The sequence below is a fragment of the Mycteria americana genome, chromosome 16, assembly GCF_035582795.1.
Source record: "Mycteria americana isolate JAX WOST 10 ecotype Jacksonville Zoo and Gardens chromosome 16, USCA_MyAme_1.0, whole genome shotgun sequence".
Taxonomy (NCBI): Eukaryota; Metazoa; Chordata; class Aves; order Ciconiiformes; family Ciconiidae; genus Mycteria; species Mycteria americana.
The window spans coordinates 10464576-10488245 of NC_134380.1; the positions used below are offsets into that span (position 1 = coordinate 10464576).

General features: G+C 35.5%; 1 protein-coding gene across 17 annotated transcripts in view; it reads right to left on the reverse strand.

Annotated features, from left to right (window-relative positions):
- The window catches only part of BPTF (bromodomain PHD finger transcription factor), a 59111-nt gene that overhangs the window by 34036 nt on the left and 1405 nt on the right, over positions 1 to 23670 (reverse strand). For 14 of the 17 annotated variants that reach the window (XM_075518713.1, XM_075518717.1, XM_075518706.1 and 11 more), the window contains 4 exons: positions 11082 to 11904; positions 3634 to 3857; positions 2720 to 2920; positions 1984 to 2172 (listed from right to left, as the gene is read on the reverse strand). In XM_075518713.1, the coding sequence (XP_075374828.1) occupies positions 1984 to 2172; positions 2720 to 2920; positions 3634 to 3857; positions 11082 to 11904 (1437 nt within the window). Of the gene's footprint in view, positions 1 to 1983; positions 2173 to 2719; positions 2921 to 3633; positions 3858 to 11081; positions 11905 to 23670 lie in introns of those variants that run through there. The other 3 variants (XM_075518722.1, XM_075518709.1, XM_075518716.1) reach the window with 3 other exon arrangements.

Below are 23670 nucleotides of genomic sequence, written 5' to 3' on the forward strand. Positions count from 1 at the left end.
CCACCATCCCTCAAAACAACGTCGTCTTGATTTTGTGCAAAAGAGACACAGCTTAGCTGTTCAAAAAATACAAGATTGTTCTGTTTCTAGAATTCTTCCAAATCATCAGGGATTCTGTTGTTATTAAGAAAGGTGACAGAACAAAACCTCCTTTTTGTGAAATATTCACTCCTAGCAGAAAGAACATTAGGTAAATATTCTGGGATTCTTAGAAGATCCCTAACCTGAATGCATCTTGATTTCTGGCTTTGCCAAGTAGGTGACCACTACTGTTCAATCCATTTCCCTTTTTACTAAGAGGAAAAATGGAACAATTTGTGGTGCCTGCTGTTTGGAGGAGGAGAGTGGAAGCACCCAAACTAGACTCCTAATAAAACTCATATCCAAATTGTGTTTAACAAGGATGGTGACAGACACATTCTCGTCTAGCTTTGCATTTTACTCTTATTTTCCCCCTCTTTGGGGGGTAACTGCCTCACTGATACTGGTTCAATATTGCTCCCTCCCTCTGAAATGAGTGCCTCAAACTGAAATTTTGTAATAGGAACACAAGTCTCACTATGAATACAGTACATTAGACCTGAGGAAGAACCCTCTCCACACAAGCACACTTTCCTACAAAAAAAAGCCCACAAATTTAAAAATAAGCGAGAAGCTTTGGAAGGAGAAAAGTATCTGTGAAAGTGTAATAAAGAAATAACAATAAACACATAAGTGAATCTTTAAAATAAAATACGAGCCCATAAATGTGCCTGGAACAAAGCTATAGGATATGTACCTTTTCCATTAAATCTCTATACAGTTACTTTAACTTTAAAATGGAATAAAATTATGAGAACAGGCAAAAATATTTGGTCAAATATTTAAAATGTATGCTTTTTGTCCCATGCACTAGGACATTTTCTGTAGTAAAAAAAGTGTATTATGAGGCTTCCAGATTACAGATTAATCCTAACTTTTGTTTTCTCTTCCTATTAACAAAATTTATTACAAGGGTTGGATGCATTCACATTTGCAAGTTCAAGAACTGCAATCTGTATCTGAATGGAGAACTATTTCTGTAGGAGAGAAAATGTTTACTAACACTTTTTAAAACATAACACACTGAGTATGCCTACATCACAGATTATTTTTAGATTTTTAAGAACTGAAAATAAAACTCTGATCATTTTAACAGTAATCAGGTGTTTACAATAACATTTGGTTATGTAGTAAAGCTTGTAATAGAATGTAATTCTAAATGTAATAGAATATCATTCTAAAATAGTATAATGATAATTTATGTTACGCATAATCAAGTCCCATTTATTCCTAAATTGGAAGTTTTTTTGTTTGGGGGTTTTTTTTTTGTTTGGTTGGCTGGGTGTTTTTTTTGTTTGGTTGGTTGGGTGTTTTTTTTGTTTGTTTTGTTAAATTAAACGTGTATATTACTACTTTTGAATCACTGGCATGGCAGAACAAAACACGTTAAAATACAACAAGAGCCTCTGTGCTTATAATTCTGAAACCTGTTTAAAATTCCTAGCACAACAATTTTAATCTTGACATTTCAGTGCAATGGTTTACTCACGTGAACAAAAATACTTTGTTAGTAATTTATACAGTAAATGAGAGGTTAAAATAATAAACAAGCCAGCAGCAAATTAGAATTTGAAATAAACTTTGATAGGATGCTAATAATCATTATGGATTGCTATGGAAAAGTAAAATATACAGAAAATAGAACATAAAAAGCTTAGCCATAGTCATCTTTGGGAGGCATGGAAACAAATGCTAATGTCATGGAGGGCCACAAATTTCAAGCACTAGTTGCAAGAAAATTAACTTTGAAATGTTAATGACAACGTAGCAGTAAAGGATGGCACTGCAAGCAAACAGCATGAGTGATATACGCTGTGAATGGTTTTAGTGGACAAACCAGATAGAAAAAAAATTAACAGATTCCCCAAATTACAGAGGCATCGGTAACAGTGCCTTCTGTACCTGAGAGTTCCTGAGGGAGCTCTGATGCCACCTTCTTCTCTGCCACGTTGTTGCTATCAAGGGTTTCTGACTGACACCCCATTGCGTTCTTCCCTTCAGAGCAACTAGTCTCTCCTGCAGAAGGATTTGTGTTGTTGTCATCAGTGCTTGATGTCACAGTGTTACTTTTATCCCCAACGACTGTTGCCTCTATAGTAAAATGCACAACAAAACTTTAGGGATATTCTTTAGTATGTCTTAGGATGTCATTTGGCATCATCCATAGAAAGCAACTTCAGCAGCTTTGTTTGTGTGTTTGATAATGCTGAAAAACATCAAGCTTTTTCCTTTCCCTCCTTTTTTTTTTTTTGCCATGAGATGGTATTGTCTCAGAATCAAAGAACAAACTATTTAATTCTGATGAGGAAAACAATGTTAAAAATTATGTAATATTGCTTACTACAAACATGTTGATCACAACCTGTAAGTGTCACCTGTACCTCAAGCCAAGGTATCTACAAGCTAGCTGTATTTAACTTGAAAAGTAGGAAAATGGGTGAAATTACTTAACAAGAAAAACAATTTAATATACAACCACAAAGAAACTGACAAATATCACCTATTACTTAAAAAATAACTTAGAGAATCATTAAAAAAAAGTAAAAATCACATCAACACTTAAAGAAATGTGAAGAACTTAACTAAAGATTCACTTTACTTAAACAAAGTTGTTAAAGCACAGTCATAGTTTCTTTACCTTCTGTTTTCACTTTTTCTGCATCTTGCTCAGTGGGTATTTCCTCAGTTTTATCTTGGTCTCCAGATTCTTCCTTGCCTCTCTCAGTATCTGTCTGGTCATTATCAACGTCACTTTTGGCCTTTTCTGCTTCATCATCTGCTGTGTTTTTATCTTCCACTATTTCTCCTTTTCTTGCTCTGATAATGTCCAAAATTTCATCTACAATAGAAAGTATCTTGTCATCAATAAACAACAAAGCACCACCTACAAAGCCACCGAGCAGAAATAATATGACATAAATACTACTTATTTTCAATGAGACAAAAGATAATGTCCAACTTCTTACCACTTTTCCCTACTTAGAAAAAACAATTCCAAAGATTTAATTATTGATTTCTCAGAGTTATGCATCTACATAGTGATGACTTAAATCCATTTTTAAACCTGAATATCTAATCTTCACGTCTTCCCTAGAACCAAAGTTCAAACCTTCACAGATTTATATTGCTATTTATTGCCCCAAGGTAGATTAATTAAGTTGGTGGGGAACTGCAAAGGAGATATGCATTCTTCTACACTTTTCATAATATTGGAGCAAATATTAGAGCTCTAATATTTTTGCCACATATATATATATATGTATATATAAAAGACAGTACATCACGAAACATTTGACAGTTAACACAGCTCCACTCCAGCACCTGGAATGATGACAATCTGGCACACCCTAAGCATATCAAGAATCCAAATCATTCAGGACATCCTGGAATACATGATACATAGTCCTACAAGAAGTCAGCACTACATAGCCATGCTGGTACATGCATGACGCTTCTCCATCAACTTCTATAAACTTCTTATATTAAAATAAATATAAACCAGTATTTGATTTGAAGTGCAACATCTATTCCCATTAAACAAAATATTCTTACCATTTGCTGCAGAAAGGAAAGACTTGTTGTTGCCCCTTGCTTTATTAGTAAGGTCTTCTGTCACATCCATGTGCCGATGAATTTCTTCACGCATTTCTTCCAGAGTTTTGCATAGGTCAGCTTCCCAGTAATCTTTGTCTAGGCATTCAATTAACTCTGCCAGCTGTATCTTTGTGCTATAGTACCAGATCTTCTTATCTTTCTCACTTTCTGAATCTTCCTCTCTGTAAGAGCATTAAAAAAGATATTAATTTTAGAATATCTGGATAAATGACAAAAATTAGTATCAGCCTAGTTTTTGCAGAGAACTATTAAATGCCAATACCTGAATGTGAAAAAACAAGTCACATGAGGACACTCATGTACACACCCAGTTTAGTACCAAAATGCTCCTTTCTCACTTCTCTCCCTTTTTTCATCCCCTCAGAAGTTCTCATGACAACTTCCTCAGGAAAGCTTTTCAAGAGTCTCCTTAAAACTGGTTTGTCCAATCCGGCAACAAGGTTTATTCTCATTATATTTACTATTACTGTAATCAGTAATCTACTACTAAGTCTCAAACAATTTGCAATGAAAGAGGGTATGGCTCCAGAATCCATAAAGGGTAGTGTTTCTGACTGCATATTCAGGAAATAGCAAAGTTAGGAAATTCAAAGCATAGAATGTGACATTCATAAAATATTTGGTATTAGCGTCTCTACGGCATTCATCTCTGAGAGCACCAGTAAGGGACAAAAGAATCATAATACCATCCTTTGAAAAGATCAAGGGATTTCCACATTTTTCATCTAGGGTACTCCCTGACACTACAAGCCTAGACAAAACTACTGGAGGACCACAGTGTCAAAAGCATCTCGGCAGGACCACCAGACCCAAGCGAGCTCCATAAATATCTCAGGTAACAGGCTCTCCCAGAGTGCTGGAAGAGTAAGGAGGATGCTGCAACTGTTTCTGAAGAAGGCTGCTTGATTTCAGCTTGGCCTGTTAGGTCCTGTTCAGCAGCAGCACCCAGATTCAGGCTGGCTGTGGGCAGGACCATTCATTTCCGCAACACACCCTAGCATTCCCAATACTGTGAATACCGTATGGGGTGACACAATGATTTATCAGCCTGGCCTTCACATGGAAGAGGAGCTAAACTATTGCTCCACTTGCACTACTGTAAAAGCATTACAGACCTATGGCTCACTAATAATCCTAAGCCAAATTGTCGATTGGAATGGAAAGCTGACTGTAGTTTGAAAGATCTACCCTTGTAAGGTTTGTTGTGTGTTCCTCTCTACTAGCTGCCTCCACACGGCTTATACATTACAGATGATAAAAATTGGCCTCAGGTATTCAGAAAGCCAAACAACCGTACGGCAACTTGATAGCCCTCTGTCTACTATTTTCCACATCGCATATATGAAACAATTGTAATATCTGCAACTCATTCAGAATACTACTAAAATAAGGTGGTTGTGAAGTTAATAATGGCAATATTACTCAAAATTCAACTACTAATTTGTCACAACCACTACTGCAAAACAGACTTTTGGTTTTGATGATAAAACTTGGTGTATTGCAAAGAAATACTATCATTTCTCTCACAAAGGCCTTTGCTCATGAAAAGCAACTAATTCTGCTTTACCCATTTACTCGTCTAGCCTACCAGTAACTTTCCATTAGTTTTAACTGGTTAGCATGATTAAGTTTGACAAGTTTTCTCAGAAAACAGCTCATTTCAGGAAGACTGCCCACATACTGCATGTCAAAAAGTAACAGCTGAACACTGACAATCATTTGACTCTATGGAATATTCTATGCCTGTAGACTTCCATGTTAAATTATTATTTAAACCATATTTCCTCTAAACCAAGAAAGTTATTTACTAACAATAATAGGAATGGCAGCACCTTTATTATTGTTTGTGAACAAAAGCCACAGAAAAGGAAGACAAAGGCAAACACCCAAAAACTAAGATGGAAGGGGAGATGAGAATGCAAGAATACAGCTTTTTACAGCAAGAGGAAAGAAAAAGATGAAACAAAATGCTTAACTAAAAAGGACAGGGAAAGTATGGCTTCTGAATTTCCCCTGGCAAATGTCCCATGGAAGCAGCAAGAGCAAGACACTGGCAGAGCAGCAACTGTAAGGCTGCACTGCTCCTTACAAACACGACTGCAGAATATAACACTGTTGCTAAGTTTATACTTTAATTATTTCTTAGCTCACCAAAAAGGGAATTTTAACCTTTCATTTTGAACCCCTAGCTCATTACATGATTGTTTGCTAGATAGAGATGCCATTTATATATCTTCTTATGTGACCTAGATATGCAACAATATGAACACTTTATATAGTCTCATCATTCCATGAGGTAAAGCTGTGCTAGTACCCATTTGCCAGACAAGCAGCTCAGGCACAGAGGCTTGTAGACCTTGCTTAAATTTCAATGGTGATCATCCAAGTGTTTTCTTCTTTTTCCACTTTCTCCCCCCATTTAGCAAATCTGAAACTGCTACAGCTATGCTAATGCATCCAGGATGCGTATGTATGTCACCTGAAAATCCCAAGAAGCATCCGTCTCTTCCTTTCCCATCAGTTCTTCCTATTCTAGTGTTACAAAGTTCCATTGGACTGAAAAGCAATTAGCTGTTATCTTCAATTTCCCTATATAACTCATGAAAAAGCCTTCAGCACCAGTAAAGGTATGCTATATTACAGGCCAGTAAAACCCAGAGGCACGCTGTGAAGAATCAAGACACTAGACCACAAAGAGAGAGTATTCTGCAGAAGGCACCTAGAGCTAATTAATCTTTCCATGTGTGATTCAAGTCTTACCCGTTGAACGACTGCTCAGATAATATTCTAGAAATGGACAATGAGGTTATCCAAGGGTATTTTATTTCCCTTCTACTTCATTTATACAGGGTTTTGAGCACAGAATTTCTCTTGAATTGAAGGCTATCACAACCTTAGTAACAGAAGGTCAGGAATTAGCGTTTTGTCTTGACAAAAGCACAGACAGAAAATGAAAAGGCACACGCTTGCTGTTATGGATGCTTACACGAAACTCATCTTTGGTCAGGCTTCTTTTCAAGATACAGGTGTATGCCTGTGGAAGCCTTGGAGTGCTCATTACCAACTCACTAACAGTCAAAGAACTACCGCTGAAAGCATTCTATGCAATCCATTTTGGCAAAGTTACTAACTTTGCCAAAGTTACTAACTAACATTTAAATTAACAATGAAAAGATTTAAGCTAACTTTCCCTAACACCTTCTTGCATTGGCTAAAGGGACACTACTTTTAGCCTCTCTGATTTCTTCAAAGGGTATCATAAAAAGAAGATGGCAAGATGCAAGTCTACACAAGAACCAATTCCCAATGTTTTTCTCTGACAAGCCAGACAGTTTTGCCAGCTTGGTGCTGGATAGGTCTACTTAGTCTCCAGGGGACTCAGTTGAGTCACACACATTAAGTGAGGCCAAGCAAGGGAGAAAAGAATCACACGAATCTTTCCTACCTCTTTCAGCCTCCTTCGCTACCAGGAACTATTCACTGGCAGGCTTTAGAGGCAAGTTTTAAGACTGATAAAAATGACAACACAGAAGATGCTAGAAACTTTCAAGTAAAGTAATACCAAAGTAGAGACACCCCTTCCTGAATTCCATGCTGATACAATTAGAAACTGAAGAATTCAGTAAATTGTTTAAAGTAATCTTATTCAAATGAAGATCCAAAACCTTTTTAATTAATTGGAGAAAATAGAGAAGGACCCACTAAGAACAGCATAACAAATCTTGCAGAAAAAAAGCTGAAACTGTTTTTGACAATCGAGTAAGATACATATAACTCAGGAATAACTATTTGTGTCTTACTTCTGCTATCAAAATGAAAGCCAAACAATGTCTCATTATCTTCTTTCCTAGACATTTGACAAATCCAATGCATCTCAGTATTTCTAGAAAGATAACTTGTTAAAACACTGCAGCAGTTTACTAGGAGAATGCAAGACCTAAATTTCCTGACTTGTTAACTTGCTGAAATAACTTTCACAAGCAAAACAAATGCAACTGACCCAGGGACATGATCCTAAATTTGTTAACAGCTTGAAACAAAACCTCAGGTATTAATTTTCTCTTGCCCCCTTTTTTTTTTTTTAATCTTGTTAATATTTGCTCATGGGGATGTATGAGAGGAGATCTCCTCAGTGTCCACTTTTCCATCTTTGTAAAACAGAAGAGGTGGAAAAAAGAAACAAAACCACAATGATGGGCTTAAACAAGGCTTATTACCCTCAGCAAGTGATGAGCGTGGAAATAAAAGATGAGTGAACAACAACAAGTCTACAAAACCCTTTAAAAGATGCGAAAACCAGTGGTATGATGGATTTATAACATTTATAAGGCGAGACGGGAGAAGAAGTAAAAAGCCCTTAAAGCCCCTTTGCAAAAAAAAAAAAAAGGGGGCAAGAATTTAGGATTTCAGTTCTCTTGTGCCCCTGGGCAAGATTTCAATCAGTGTTTATGCAGATTATTTTTAGATCTGTTAGTTTCCTCTGATGTATTTGATCACATGGCATTGGTGAACACACTCTATTCATTTTAATAAAGTTGATATGATAATATAATTTCATGAATCTCATGTTTTAGCATTTGGCAGTTATCCTTTAAGTTATCCTTCAGTTATCCAAGATATCAGGTATGGTTTGATCTTTTTCAGTATATATGTGAAATGATTGGTTTTGCAATACCAGGGAATTTAGCTATGTAGTAAATACTTTTGTCCCCTTATGAAGTGGCTTTACCATGAAGTTCTAAGGCACATTATGCACAAAATTAATTATGCCAAAGTTCTATGAAAAGTCTAGTGGAACTGGTTGATTCTGTATGTGCCACACTGCACTGTTACAGAGTGCTACTGCTGCAGATCTACCAGAACAACTGCCTATCTGTTTTTTCTTCTGATTCCATCAGGAGGATTTGAAAAATTTTTAATCCAAACCACATACTTCAGAAAGAACTTGTTTTGGAAGCATGCACAGGTACATTTACTCTAGCAGAAGGCATGATATCTAACGGCAACAGGAAGGATAGGAACTAGGCAGGGAAAGAATCTTTCGACCTAGATGATCCGCACGAGAATACGAAAGAAAGTCAGGAAACAATTAATGGATGAACTGCATTTGTAAACATAAAAATACTTTTCTGTTTAAGTTTTGAAATATTTTAATCACTAACAAAAACCCAGTAAAATGGAAAATGCAATAAAAATTTTCCTTTTGCTGTATTGTTTACAGTTCTCATCTGTTTTGATTTGAAATGGAATACTGATCTATTTTCTCTTCAAATAAATCCCAATTAGGGTACAAAACTTACATCCATAAAACTTGATTTATGATTTCTAAAAAAAAAAAATAAAATAATAAAAAAAAATTGCCCACTGAACTCCTAACAGGAATGCAAAATCATTAAAAGCAAAATTCAATAAATTTAACCTTTGAAGATAATTTTTACTGCACTAGAAAATACACTACCAATGCACTAGAGGACAAGAACTTTACATGTGTAGATTTCAAAGGATCAAGAAGCACCTGCATGATTTATTTCAGTTTAAAATAGGTTGAAGTACTGCCTGTATCAAAACCTTCTGAACATGAAATATTCCGGTTGGAATTGGGGAAAAAACATTGTTTCATAGATCAAGTTTAGTCAAAAATAATTACCAACCTGCCTACATATTGGCAGGGAAAAAAGCCTGCCTTTTTATCTTAAAACCACCTCCTGAGTGAGCGACTGTCTGGACTTTTTTATGTTAATTCCCAGACCTTTAATGGCAAGCAGAATATAATTGTTCTGCCAGTACAGTAGAGCAGTGAGACAAACTCATCTTTAGAACAACCTTTTCCTCAAGAGTTTGAAAGGAAAGACACAAAAACCATGCACAGAGAAGACTAAGTTGTTAAAGCACACGTAACTAGAACAAAAAGAGTATCAGTTACTCGTCCTTCACAACCAGGCTTTTTGTGAAAATCAAACTTTCAAGTCATTTTCTGGAAACAGAAGGTAGAAAATTATGTATGAGGCAAGTGAAGGATATCAGCTTCAGGCTGACCATCACATCCTGCTGAACCATCTGAATGATACACCACATACTGTAGAGCATGTGATTGAGTATAAACATAGAGTATAAAAAAAGAAGATAAGAGTATAAAAGATTCGCTGTATCTTTTAAAAGACTACTTGACACTACTGTGGCATTTATAACCCGAAGTAACTAGAAATAATCAAACATGGACTCTTTTTTAAAAGCGTGAAAGAAGAACACAGGAAACAAAGAGCAGTGATAATTAATACTTAAAGCATCAGCTAACAATACATTAGAGAAAGGGCACCGTATTTTAAAGGTCTAAAATGAGTCCTTAGAAGCGTCTTTTTTGCAAGATGTAACGCCATCAACAGTCTTCACAATCCCTTTTAAAGACACTGGCTAATATCTTAACATTCACTGTAATCTGTTTTGTATGAAGTTCTTCAACGTATCCAGCTGTGGCTTATTTTCTCTGTAATACTGAATGGAAAAAATCAAGAAATCTAGTAAAATCCCTTTATTTTTCCTAAATTAACAATACCATTGATTTCACTTAAATACTATTTCTCCTCCATTATGAGAACAATTACATTAAGAACAGTCTTTTATAAGAAAAAATTATTTAGCTATTTTCCTGTGAAAAATATAGAAGTATTTGTATAATTTCAGATTCAACTTTTCAGGTAAAAAAACAGGGCACAATGCCCTCACTAACAAGGGTTTGATTATTATTAATGTTTTGAGATACGCTAGTATCTCAAGACCAACCAGTAACAGGAAATTGCATTAAACATACCAAGTAGATCGCTTGAAGACAGGCTTTTCTTGCTATTTTGACTTTGTTTACACCTATAAAAGTGTTCACATACACCATTTTCTGCATTTCTAGTTAATAGATATGGTGAATACCTTCAAGTGCCTCTGAAAATCTTAGCTTCAAAGGCAGACCATCAAACCAGTACCAGTATCTAACCACCAAATGCTAAGCAGGTGATAGTATACCAAAACTAGTGTCCTATACACCATGTGATCACAAAGAGCATTAAACTACTTTTCAGTAGCTTTTACAAGAAACTGAGGAGTTCTCATTAAAATTCCCTTTCTGTTCCTCATGTTCATCTGTTTTAGGCACATTAAAATTAAGCCAGAGGCCCTGGCTTTTTCCCCTTTTTAATATAGACTATGAGAATATTTATTTTGAAGAAAATTGATGGATTAATGACATGGTCTTTAGAAATCTACTTACAAAACGGCAAGCAATGGTCTTACCTAAAGAAAGAACAATTTTAAGATGGCAACAGCAACTTACAGGTTACAGTAAAGATATATTCAATACACTATTATTGTTCAGAAAATACTAAATGATTACTTACATAATGATTCTTCTGTTCAGGAACCAGTATTTTCGTCTATGCCTGTCATATCCAATAGGTTCATGTCGAATGTATGGTTTATTTTTTTGGATTTCAGCAACACAGTCAGTCACTCCAGGCACCTTATGTGCTACGCAGACCTCACACTGCCATTCATCTTCTGGTACCTCTTCAAGAGGTGGTTTCACGCACTCCAAATGGTACACAGCTGAACAAGTTTCACAGCAAAGCAAATCCCCAAGTTTGTGACAAACCCTACAGTGATCATCATACTGAATAACACCTTCTGACATTAACTCTTCACGTGCAATGTTTGTTGTAAGAAACTGATCCACTAAGAACTGCAGAACTTTGATTTTATTCTCTACTGGTCCATAAGGATAGTCCTCTGTCTCTTGGTAAGGAAGAACATGATGGTATTCCTTGTCACTCTCACAATATACCCGCAGAACCTCTGGCCACGTCATTCCATCTATGAAATACAAAGTGGAATTAACGCTATCTTTGAGGTCAGCAGGTCCAAAGGTAGTATTTGAAGTGTCTTCTTCACGTAAAACTGCTTTTAAAAGCACTATATGCATCTCTGCCATAAGTGTGCACTGCTCTTGACTTACCAGAGCAGCACAGAAGTCCTCAAAACGAAAAGGAGAGAGGCGTAAAACAGTGCCAAAGTTCCTTAGTACCTCATAGATGGCAATAACATTCATTATATGCTCACTAGGCACCATTAAGTCCTCTGAGGATTTAGGAAACTCCAAGGGTGGGATATCTTTTTCTTCCAATATTGGAGAACGAGGACGATGCACTCTTTGTCTTCTCCTACCTGGAATAAAACACAACAGTAAGAATCTTGCCATTCATAGGTCAACATGTTTAAACATCTATCATCAATGACTGCGTCAAACTTTCTAAACTATTGCAATCAAGAATTTGCATCTTCACAGTTACATAAATAATTCAACTAATAAATCTTATACTTTAATTAACAGTATGAAAATAAAATACACATGGTATCTGAAGTTTCGCTTTAGACAGCTAGAGCAGTTGCATTTCCCATATAATATACATCTATTGAATCTTTAAAATGACATCTAGAATTTTAATTGTTTAAATTAGTTAAAAAGAGAGAGATTTCCCTCAGCCAAAATATTAATTTAGAAATTTTTCTCATTTTTATTCAGCATGATTAGTTTATCATTTCTTCTTGGAATTTTAACTTTAAACTTGAAGAATCAAGCTTCAAACAACAGATATTTTGTATTAAAATATTGCAAGCTATTCTCCTATCCAGCAATAGTATACAGGAAAGATCATTTCCAGCAGATGTCTTAGGACATCAATTTCAGCCAAATTAAAATACAAAAGAGAACCTAAATCACTTTGTCCACTGCTTTCTAACTAGAATATTCCTCCTGGATACCTATAAGCCAGAAACAAAAGTTAAATGTGATGTTTTATGAAAATGCTTCAGGAACTCCCAATTCAAAAAACAACCCCAAAAACCCAGACACAAAAAAAACCCCAAAAAACTCTCCACAGCCAATCAAACCACTCCCATGCTTCAATAAAACAGGAGAGAGAACCACAGAATGAGAAGGAGGCAGAATTATGGAAGGACAAAGCCTGACAGTAAAAGCTAATCTGAAGAGCTTTTTCACTACCTAAAAGAAAAGACATTGAGCATAATTAATTCAGTCTCAGATGCTAATTCAGATGAGATGCTACACTTTCTTCCCTTTAATTCCACTATCCTTGATGCCAAGCAGAAGGAAAAACAAAAGAGGAAAGTTTCTGCACATGGCACTACTACTAGACAGATGAAATATTTCGATCTTCTATCAATATAATGAAAAAGTATCCAGCTACATGCAACTATTTTGCAGCTATCAGTTAAAGTATTAGGATGCACTCTTTAAACCTACTTCCTTTTAAAAAAAAAATTAATCAAGTTTAGACAATCTCATAAACTACTCGTAAAACCGTCATCTTGGTTTAAAACCAAGAACTGAGATGAAAACTGTTTTTAGGTCCTCTGGTAAGTGTACTAAGATTCTGGTCAACAACTAAATTTCATAATTATCAATTCTACACAGAGAAGTCATTGGCAGGATTCATTTTATTCACAGAGAAAATCCACAGGAAAAATGAAGTTGTCCGTAACAACAATTTCATACGCACACTTTTTATTAAAGTGACATATATTATGCATTGCATGATCTGAGACTGAGGAGTGACACAGTTTAAATTCTGGAATTTTAAACTTCACATTAATAATTTCTCAATCAAATTCTGTGAATAACAGACACCCCCCACCCCCCCTGGTTAAAAAATTAAGAGATAAAGTAAGTTCCAGTCATCTTGGATGTTAGCATTAAGAGGAAATGGTTCTTTGTGGCATTTGTTCAACCCACCCTACTCCCTCCAATACTCCCATAAGTACAGGAAATAAGTCTAAGGGGGAGTGGGGGGAAAAGACCTGCTAAGGCAGGCAGATGCCCAAAGATAGATTCTGCTGAATCTGAAAACACCATCACTAAAATTTCAACACATTGAAAAGGAAAAAAAAAAGTTACTGAAAAGAAAAGCTACCTTTAAGAAACATCTTGATGCATAATAGACAGTTTGCCAAATGATTCCAGAAGAAAAATAAATCAATCATTGAGCTAGTATGGCAAGATGACACCAGATACATCTCTCCCTCTCAAACTTTAAAGAACAAAATCTTATGCAACAAATTAGACGCTCTGAAACAATATCGAAGATGAACTGCCAGATGTTTCCATTACAGAAGTAACGGGTCAACATCATCTGCGTATAAAAATAAATTTCCAAGTTTAGTTAAGTTTGAGTTCTGACTGTGGAAAATGAAAGAATGCTTGTATGACTGTCTTCCAATACGCTTCTGCACAAATCAGTGGAAAATGTTTAATCATGGCAAACACACAAAAAACCAGGAGTTTCACAGCCAGGCACAAAGCAAGCATTCTTACAGCAAGAAATATCTAGATTAAACCCAACTTTTCTATCATCATGATCCAAAAATCATATATGCATAAACCAGAGTTGGTTTAATTAAAAGACCCCAAAGGAAAACACACACATGCACACTCATAGATTGAATGATTTCAGGGTCCTGAAGCTTCCTTCAATATTGCAGGACAGTGTTAGGACCAGTCCTAGTAGGTGGTCATGCAAGACAACAACAATGCAGAACAGATATTCTGAAATCTCCAATGGTCCTCACAGAGTCCAGATATCACAAAAAGCTGGCAGAGCTATAAACTAGGATTCTTTTCAGTGTTTGCAACTGTAGCAGAAAAACGTGTCTGACACACAGTAAAGCCATAAAAGAAACATCCCTTCAAGAAAGCAAGCAGCAAGAACGACAACCCTGGTTTACCTAAATTAATCAGAAATGACAAACCCCCGGTAATTTCAGGCAAAGATAAACTAGAATGAAGGAGCACTGCTGAAAGAAGCTTCTTATTTCCTCTCATTTGTTGAGATTTTTTACTCTGAGGACAAAATTATAACTGTCCTATGCATTATTTTTATCCTTCATTGAAAAAAAAAAAAAGACTCCTCATGCACCATCTTTGTTGATGTCTCTTGAGATAAACACTGGTATGTTTGTTACATTGAACTAACAGGAGAAGAAAAAAAAAAAAAAAAAGAACCTTAAAACAAGGCATTCCTAATATTTTCTGAAAAAGTTATACTTCTCTAATACTTCCCCTTAAAAAGGAAGCTATTGGTACAATTAGAGGTCTAGAATAAATGTTATCAGGACACAAAGTATGTCACAACACTGTAATAAAGAATTCTACTTTGGTGCAAGTACAATGTAACCGTGTGGTTGCATTATTCACACCACACGTCATCTTCTATTTAAATCAGTTTACATATTTTCATGTCTGCTTTGGTATAAAGCACAGAAATGACAAAAGTAATTGTAAAACTAATAGTTTAGACAATAACAAAAAACATATCGCATTATAAAATGCATGCTTCATTTGTCTACTACTTTGTGTTATGGCTTACGGTATGCAGCACAGTTACTATATCCTACCACTCAACACTCCCAATCCATACTGTAAATCACACACCACATCTCAGGAGCTCAAATAATTTCTCTCTTTGGACACTGAACTGCTTTGAACAATTCTGCACTGCATGTAATTTGGTTTCCAGAGCTAAAAAAGGGAAGTATTCAAAGATGCAGAATATTTTAGAAAGAAATGGTACCCAGACGTATTTTTCTTGAATGGCTTGGCAGCGTAGTATTTCAAATCTTTCTACGTTGGGGTTTTTTTCCCTTTCCAATTTCACTTTCAATTTGTGATTGATATTTGCTGTACCTGCTTTGAATAGAACTTGAAGTCTAGAACTTTCAAGAACCACAAGTGTGATTTGGAAATTCAGAAATTCCAATTTGTGCTTAAACATATTATTTTTGATGGATAAACTGCAATCTCAAGAAACACTCCAGATACCTTTAAAAAACAAACAAAAAACCCCCAAACCCAAACAGTCTAATCTCCAGTGAAAAAGACGGACATTCTCTGCCAAAGTGCTCATAAATCTTGAAGCATTCTAAGCAGCTGTTGAACTTCAATAAAAAGTGTAGGCCAATGAAATACGATATAATGATGTCGAAGTGCTATAGTCTCTGTTTTGAGACGAAATTATTTGCATTCTACTGGTTGGGTGGACAACCCCCTCCCTTGCCACTAGCTCAAACAGCTGAAGAAAGGCAGTTTTGAACTCCAAATAAGGACTCTAGGCTTGTTTGCAATTTGATAATAACAATTTCTTCATTGCTAATTATCTGCAGTGTTCTGACACCCCATACAGCTCACACTACTTAGAAGCAGTTCCAACTTCTGTGAAGGTTTTTGAAGATCACAGTTCATGTTTACCCAACTGTTCTTCATATACTCAACCCCCCTCCTCCCAATTTTGAAAAAAGTTTTGCTACAATAAAAATATCCAACTTTTCAAGCTCTTCGCTTTCAAGGAAAATCTCTTTTCCACAAGGCAAACTGTGCAATGCTTGAAGTTGACATTCACTGGCAGACAAAAAAACCCAAACCAAACAAACAAAAACCAACCAAACAAAAACTTTGGTCTCTTCAAACATTTGTATGTTCAAATTATTTTATTTTACTTTTAATTATTTTAGAGATTCTAGGATTTGACAACACCGTTTTTTTTTTTTTTTACTTGTCATCATTCAACAAGGATTTTGCCCTCCACAGGGAATTTTGAGTACTATCTGTGAGAAAAAGTGTTAACTGAAATGTAATTAAATTGATTTAAAAATAATCAATTTAATGACCTCAATTTAAATATTTAAGAGAGAAGCACAAGCTTCTGTAGACTATACAATTGATGATTACACAATAACAAACATTTATTTTGATTTGGGATACTACATATGCACATTATATTAATATGTATTTAAAATAATATATGGAAGTGAAATAGTATAACAAATTCAGTGCAATGACCACATTGAGCAGTCAACAGAATTACACTGTTGCTCTCTTTTCTTAACTTTGTATTACTACATCACCTACTGCCATTAATATTTTTCAATTTATCCTGGTATAGTTTAAATAACTTTGGATAAATCATTTTTATGATTTGCCCTGAATAATTTCCCATTTGTGGAAGTCTCGTAGCAGCAGGTTTTTTTGTTTTAAATAAAAAATGCAATATGTACTACTTTCGCTACACAAAAAACATCAAGAGAATTCCAGAGCAGGTGTACTAGCAGAAGCTACTTTTCCTTTAAGCACCACCACCACCTGACTGACTAGACTTTAAACTGAATCTAGATGTATCTACTCTCAATTAAAGAAAGTCAATTTACTCACGCTGAAGTTTCCCAATATGGACTCAAGCTTTATTACGCGTAAATTGTATACTTCTAAGATCATTCCTGCATATTAACCAAATCCCTGAATCAAATTCCACCTTCAAGTTTGAGCCAGTACACAGAGAGAAAACGTCCACTTCTACGCCATTCAAATTCCACAGCTTTATTTGGAAGGATAAATTGATCTGCCAATAGCCTCCTGCTGCCACGACTGGACTATTTACAGGATCCAGATCATCTTGAGTGTCTCAGCATTATACTTCTATCTAGCATACGCTTCTTTTAAATCACATTCCTTCACTAGTTGTCTCCAAAAGTGATGAAGTAGTCTGCAATGGTTGCCTCTCCCTATTTTGAATTCTCTAGTTGAAGAGCTGCCTGTAATTAAGATTAAAGAGTAAACAATTTTATTCACATGGCACATTTAATTATAGATATTGATAATTATAGTCTACACTTACCATAATCTATTAAAATAATTTATATTACAAATATTTAAGCAAAACACACTAATGATATTTGAAATAAAATGAAGTTACTGAAGTAAAGTAACAGGCTGAGCACCCAAACCCAGAATTTACTGAAGCACTTAAAAAACCAAACCCTTGCTTTTCTTTTTTTTTTAATTTCCATCTATTCAACCTATTTGGTTCAAATGGTGACCTTTTCAAAATTTAGAAATTAAGTGGGGTTTAAAAGGACCAAAAAGCTTGTCTCCATTTTCATTCACAGACTGAAAGAAGACAAGGGAAAGTTACACCTATTCTTTAACTCTTTACCACAGGAGGATATGGAACCTAAAAATACTTTAATCATCTTTAACGTATCTTCTGGTTTATGTGGGCAATTTTAAAACAGAATATTTGAATGAACTATTTACATCAGTGTCCAGAATACAGAAAAGTTGTACCATGACTAAATATGACTTTCATGCTCTTTATGCTTTAGTTGTATTCCAATGACTATATGCATGTAGCCTAACAAAATTCACAGTTTTGCCTTGTCTCACTTCTGTTATGTATTCCTTCCCTCCAGATGTACACTACCAGTAAACACAGCCTTTCAGTCCAACATATTTCAAGTAATGGACTGGTGAATGGAGGTGCTACATAACAAATATTCTGCCAGAACCACTGTCTTGTTTAAACAGGGAGAGTGGTAGCTGCACTGGTATGACCTAAAAAATAAACACTGGTTCCAGCATTTCTTGATTAGAAAGCTCACAACTGGTCTTGTTTCTCTTCTCTAAAAACTTTCCCTTCCTCGTAATTTCTCAGCGCTTGGGCACCAAGACTCCAGCTTAGAGTTCCTGTTCACAGTTGCAGCGGAGAGGATAAACTTTATAGAGAAGAGGGGAGAGAAAAGACAGACCAATGAGTTTCAGATACTTCAGTAACCTGTCACAGGGAGCGGGGGAATAGACACCCCACCCCCACCCCCGGCACATTCCACAAAATTGACCCCAGCAAGTGAAAAGACTTTCAATTTGCCCCCAATAAGCGATTAATTTTTGGCTTCAAGTTCCACAAGACAAGTCAAACTACACTACTCTTACATAAAAGTCCATCTTCAGTGAAATAGAACTGGGTTGGTTTTGTCTTCCAGATCATGAGTCACTACAGAAACTTCTCAACATAAAGACCAATTGGCAGCTATATGATGTCCTGGAAGCACGAGTACTCCTTAGAGAAGATGCCCTCTCCTATGTTTTCCTTCCTCCTGAAAATTTTGGCTTTTGACTACCCTCCTAAACTCACTAAGACTATCCTGGTTTTGTTTGGTTTTAATAAACATACAAGCATCAGACATTTGCTGTTCCATATTATTACTTTGCACCAGGCAAGTTTCAAATGAGAATGTACAGCAACTCACAAGTTCTTGTTAAGTATCACTGGTAAAACTGAAAACAGTTGATGAAAATTTGTCTTTTTTTTCACAGCAAAATGCATAAACTGGATATAGCTACATGTTTGTCACAGCAATATCCAAACTGGTTCCTTAATTAAAAGTCAGCCTCTTGGGAGAGCATTTGCTCAGCTTACACCAAAGAAGAAAAAGCAGTAAAATGAACCAGTTTAACATAAAATAAGAATGTATTATGAAAAGCAGTTACCAAAATAGAAAAATCTATTATCTTTTTCTTGGGATGGGCCAAAATTAAAGGCTTTAACTTACACAAAACACTTTTTTCCCTTTTAAAAATACCAACATGACAATCAACATGTTTCTAATATTCACAAGCCAAATAATCTCTTCCAGAAAATTTTCTGAAAGAGTAAGATGCATTTGTAACTACTTGTAAGTGCAGCTCCAATTTGAATATTGCTCTGCAACAATCATACCTAACCCAAATTTATTTGTTTTGCCTGGAAAAAGAAAAAAAAAATAGCAACCACAAACCAGATTAAACTTAAAATCTAAACTGACATTAAAAATGAGACATTTCAAGCACCACAAAAGCTTTGGAAGTTGAAGCACAAATGAAAAAATAACCAGTTACTAGACTAGATCCTGAGAGCACTCATATCGCAGAAATTCCCAACATGTGCTCCTAAGTCAAGTTTGACTACTGCCTTACGTTGTACAAAACTAGGTCTTTATGTTCTTTAAAAACATAAACTTTAAAACTTTTGGCTCTTTATTTTTTCAGTTTGTACATCCATCAGTAGTACACTTCTAAATCAAACTAGGGTTCTCTACTGATTTTACATTAAGAATTTAATTTCTCAACATTATGGCCATCAGTACATTCTCAGTAGGAGCCAGGAATACAAACCCCCTATATTCTAAGGCATCATTTTAATATTTGGATAACTAATGCAAGACAAGTAGCAGATGAGATCCCACATTGTCATTCTGAGAAGTACTCAAGAGTCACAGTTCTTTTGTGCCTAGAACCCAGGGTAAAAAAAAAAAAAAGTAGCACTAACAATGATTTTCAGGGACATTCTGACAGACAATTTCTTAGTTGGGACATGCTCAGGATAAGTTGTAACTAATTTCAGAACTTAGTGAGCCCTGAGAGCTGGCCTCATACTACTAAAATCCACATTTATTCACCTTACACCAGTTCTATGCAATACAATGGTCAGCTATGGCATTTTACTGCAGACCCACAAAAAAGTTTGCACAATAAACTCATCTGCAGTACATCAACTTATTCCACCTTTTACAACGTACATACTTTGATAATGGTACTGTAATTTGCTACACAAAGCTTCTTAGAAACATGACTGAAGTGACAAACGCTCTCTTCAGATAAACTGCAAATTTGCATGTCAATACAACAGAATCGGCCACAGATTTACTTGTTTGGCCTTCTACACAATTTCTTTCCTAGGACTCATCTTCTACATTTTTTCATGACTGGCATGATGAACTGTGATAGTTCCTCTAGAGTACAAATCAAAGTTCAGATTACTAAATGGTAAAATAAGAGCATGCCAGATTTAATTTAGAGTAAGATGTTTGGGAAGCTGGTAAATCTTCTCGCATGAGAGACAAAAGAGGCTGCATATCTTACTGTCGTATCTCAATGTCTCCACTTAAATAATTCTTCAAGAGCATGAAAACGTGTTAAGATATAAAATTACTACAGACACACAAAACGCAGCACCTCGTTTCCAGTTAAATTCTTTCACTCTGAAGATAAAAGCACACTGGTGAAGTAACTGGTTAACAGAAGTGATGGTCAATCACTGTAAATGATCAGACTAGCAAAATCCATCTAAAAATTTAATGTATTTTAAGATAAATCTTTTGGCTCCTCACAACTCCACTGTTGTGCATTTGCTTCTTAGATAGACTGATTATTATCTCAGCCAAAATCTAGATACATAGCTCTTCCTAAAGCTAGTTTTCCAAGTTTTTGACAAAGAATATCAAGAAACAGAAAAAATGAAGGACTTCTAGGCATCTTGACTAAATCCTTCTTTTACAATTCTGCAACATATGGAAAATACTTGATATCTATAATGCAATTGTGACAAGCCTAAAGTAGAACTTACAGTGGACAAGTAATGGCACAAATGTTTAGTGATACAAGATATATGGGATACCTATCCTAAAAGTGCATCTGCCTTCTGGGGATACAAAGGGATAAGAGAGAAGGGACATTACACACACACACACAAGATCCCTTTACCAAAAGTCCATCCAACAGAAGAAAAAGCAATTATAAATGTAATGCATTCACACAATAAGCTTTTACTGTACAATTATTAAGTGTTATATCAAAGGCATTTTATCATTCCTAAGATTTTGCTTCTTTAAATACTTTAATAATAATACAGTAAAAAAGTACTCCTACATCCAAGTTCAAGATATATCATAAAGTCCCCAGCAGAGCACAAAAATTGAGCCTTTCTTGGCTAGAGACATTGCACTGTGATCTTTTAATTCATTGTTCAATGTCAGTTTGAAAAAACTGTAAAAAGGCTGTCACCCATTTAAGTGGGATGTGATTTACGTGTAAAATCCTGGTTGGTAGGAGAGTTTGACTGGGATTGCAATTTTTCAATACCCTGCTCTCAAAAAATAAACTCTTCAGCCCCTAAGACTACATCCTGAAAGTAGCAGTAATTCAGACTGCACATGATTGAGGGAAGATAAGTAGAGAACGATCGTTCATCATCTCTTCTAGTAGAAAAAACCCAGCGGGCACCGCACGATCTGTCAGGGGCCAGTTTAAAACAATGGAGGAGACACTCCTTCAAGCCCACCAGTTAACCACAGGAACTCTGTCACTGTATATTACAATTTGTCTGGTTTGAAGACAAATATATGAAAGAAAAAAAAACGTATCTAAACATAGCTAAAGACCAATTCTGGCTCAGCATGCACCTGAGTCAAAGAGCACCAGAGCTCATGAAGGAACTCTGAAGACATGTCACCGTATGCTTGCCCTATTCTTAACACTCTTCTCTGCACTGGCCACTGTCAGATAAAGAGATACTGAGGTTAGGTGAATCTTTTCCTTGCCTATTAATGCTGTTCTAGTGTCAAGTATCTCTTCCTGGATGATGATAAAACTAAGGTTTCAATTAGTGCCACCACTGTGTAGCAGTGCTCACAACATAGATACTTGTTCTGCAGAAACAAGACACAGACTGAGCTGATCGAATGAAAAGTTTGTACTTTCTTTGCAAAAGGGCAACAGCATGTCTGGGAGAGAGGGATGGAGGGAGGGAGGCCTTTAGGCAAATACTGAACTAATGAGAACTGCCAGTAAATTGCCAAAATAACAACATAAATGTTTTAACTATCAAACACTCAGTATGGAAAAAGAAAAAGCATGTAAGGATGAAAATGCTTACACTTAAACTTATCTTTAAAAAGTTAACTGAAATTACCCTGACCAAGTGAGAAATAAACATATAAATTATCAAAATGGTTTCTGATACACCTAAATACCACATAAAACCTGTCTACGCTTGCACAACAATGCACACAGAGGTATCTTGTTATTTGCCAAAACACTTAAGTACATTTCAAAAATTGAATACAACCATACTCTGTAGACATCATTTTAAACCTGGATGCTCATGTAAAAAAGTATTTTCCCGACCTAGCCAATTAAAATCATAAAAATATTCTTTCCCTGACAAAAGTACCCCCCAAAAGTAATAAAAATTAAAGTTACCACAACTAAGCAGAAAATGAAGAGTTAAAAGTCAAGAAAGTACTTTAGGTTTTTTCTTCTGTGAAGCCAGACCTCAATCTTTAAAGTAATAAATATTCAAAGATTTCAATTTGATTGCAGGACATCCCTGCAACAGGTAAATAAACACCTCAAAAAAATTATCTCTAAATTAAATTCATTTAGTAATGTACGTACTTATTTCGATTCATTTAGGTTCCTGAGCATATGGATATAGATTAAAATTTTATATATATATATAGACAAATATACAGAGTTTTAAAGGACTATTATGAAGTCACATAATGAGCTGATACCATTAACTCACCAAAATAAAAACAAATGACACATTTCATAGCCAGTACTTCCCCCTTTTAAAAAGTCATCAGCTAACTACTCAGAACTACACTCCTTTTTTAATTAAGATGCAATCCATTTACACCAACAACCTGTTCCTCCCCCCTTCCAAATTGGCCAAATACTTGTACAACAGCAGTGTTTGTTATCCTGTAGCCCAATTCACAAACACTCCTAGGTTATCCCTAAGTTTAACTACTCTCCTGATTCAGAGACTCAACAACAACAAAAAAAAAAATCTAAGCTTGAACTCCATTCTGGAATGAATTCAAATAAATCCAAAGTGCTTAAGTTTAGATAAAAGAATTTTTGAAGCTTGAAACCCACATGGTTAATGAACTAATTAAGGACAAACAGAAGTGGAGGCCTTAAAAATTTGAGCCCAAATTTGCCACTAGAGGTTAAAAAAAAATCACAATGTTTAATGAGTTTTAACCCCAACCTGAGTTTTAAAGGTTGCCATATCTTAAGATAAATGCAGTATTTAAAACCAAGACTTTTGACTCAACCTCCACCTTCTAATCTTTGTGTTTAACTAAAACTAGGTTTACACCCTTGCAATGAGGCCCTGTGCACTTTTCCCCAAACTATAACAATGCAATCTCCATTTTGAACAATGCACCTCATTTCCCTCCTTGGAAAGCTAGTTTTGTCTTAAAGCCAGTAAATGCTGGATCCAGTTATACCTCTGATTTCAAGAGCCTGAAAATTTT